The following is a 657-nucleotide window of genomic DNA, read 5'->3' on the forward strand; positions in this document are numbered from 1 at the left end:
CACGGCTCCGCTCGCAGCAGGCTGCGTCCTCCCCCTGGTCAGGAGCAAAGCAGGACCTCCGTGGGTGCCGAGGGGGGGGCTCCTCTCGGCAGCAGGAGGAGAGGCTGGCAGCCTGGCAAGCTGAATTTCCTGAAGGATGCAAAATCAGATCTGTGGGAGTTTTTTGCTTTTGCTAGTGCTACCTCACAGACCATTCTCCATCTTCCCATCTCTTCTTTCCCTTGCTGGGTGTGTTACTGAAGGCATCACCACCCCTCCAGCCCCTTCACCAGCCTGTCAACAGGAAGCCAAGCAGCTTCCTTCAGTGATTTAAGTGTCTCCTGGAGTTTAGGCTCTTTTCCCGTGTTTCTCTCCTGAACGCAGGGAGCGATCTCAAATGGACTGTGTGTTTTCCTCTGCAGGTGGGAGGGGACACCAACTCAACGATCCCGGGCCAACGTCAATCTCTGAAAGTGACGGCAGCCTGGATTCCAACGCAGGTAGATAGCGAAAACAGCCCAGGGCAGGCAGTCCTTCCCCTTCTAACACAGTCAGCCTAAAAACCAGGCAGGACCTCTCACTTCTCTTTTTTATCTGCCTTGTAATAACACTGTGTTGTAAATAACTGCTCTGATCCCAATCTCCAACAGGATGGGATGGGATGGGATGGGGATGGGG

The 657-nt window shown here is 54.3% G+C and overlaps 1 protein-coding gene across 1 annotated transcript in view; it reads left to right on the forward strand.

The window, feature by feature from the left end:
• Positions 1 to 479, forward strand: part of LOC104080153 (minor histocompatibility protein HA-1-like) — a gene marked incomplete at both ends in the record, with an annotated part of 5575 nt that extends 5096 nt beyond the window's left edge. Inside the window, one exon of the mRNA XM_009582449.1 lies at positions 402 to 479. Within this exon, the coding sequence (XP_009580744.1) occupies positions 402 to 479 (78 nt within the window). The remainder of the gene's footprint in view (positions 1 to 401) is intronic.
• Positions 480 to 657: the final 178 nt, after the last annotated feature.

The sequence above is a fragment of the Fulmarus glacialis genome, unplaced genomic scaffold (genome assembly GCF_000690835.1).
Source record: "Fulmarus glacialis isolate BGI_N327 unplaced genomic scaffold, ASM69083v1 scaffold18907, whole genome shotgun sequence".
NCBI lineage: Eukaryota > Metazoa > Chordata > Aves > Procellariiformes > Procellariidae > Fulmarus > Fulmarus glacialis.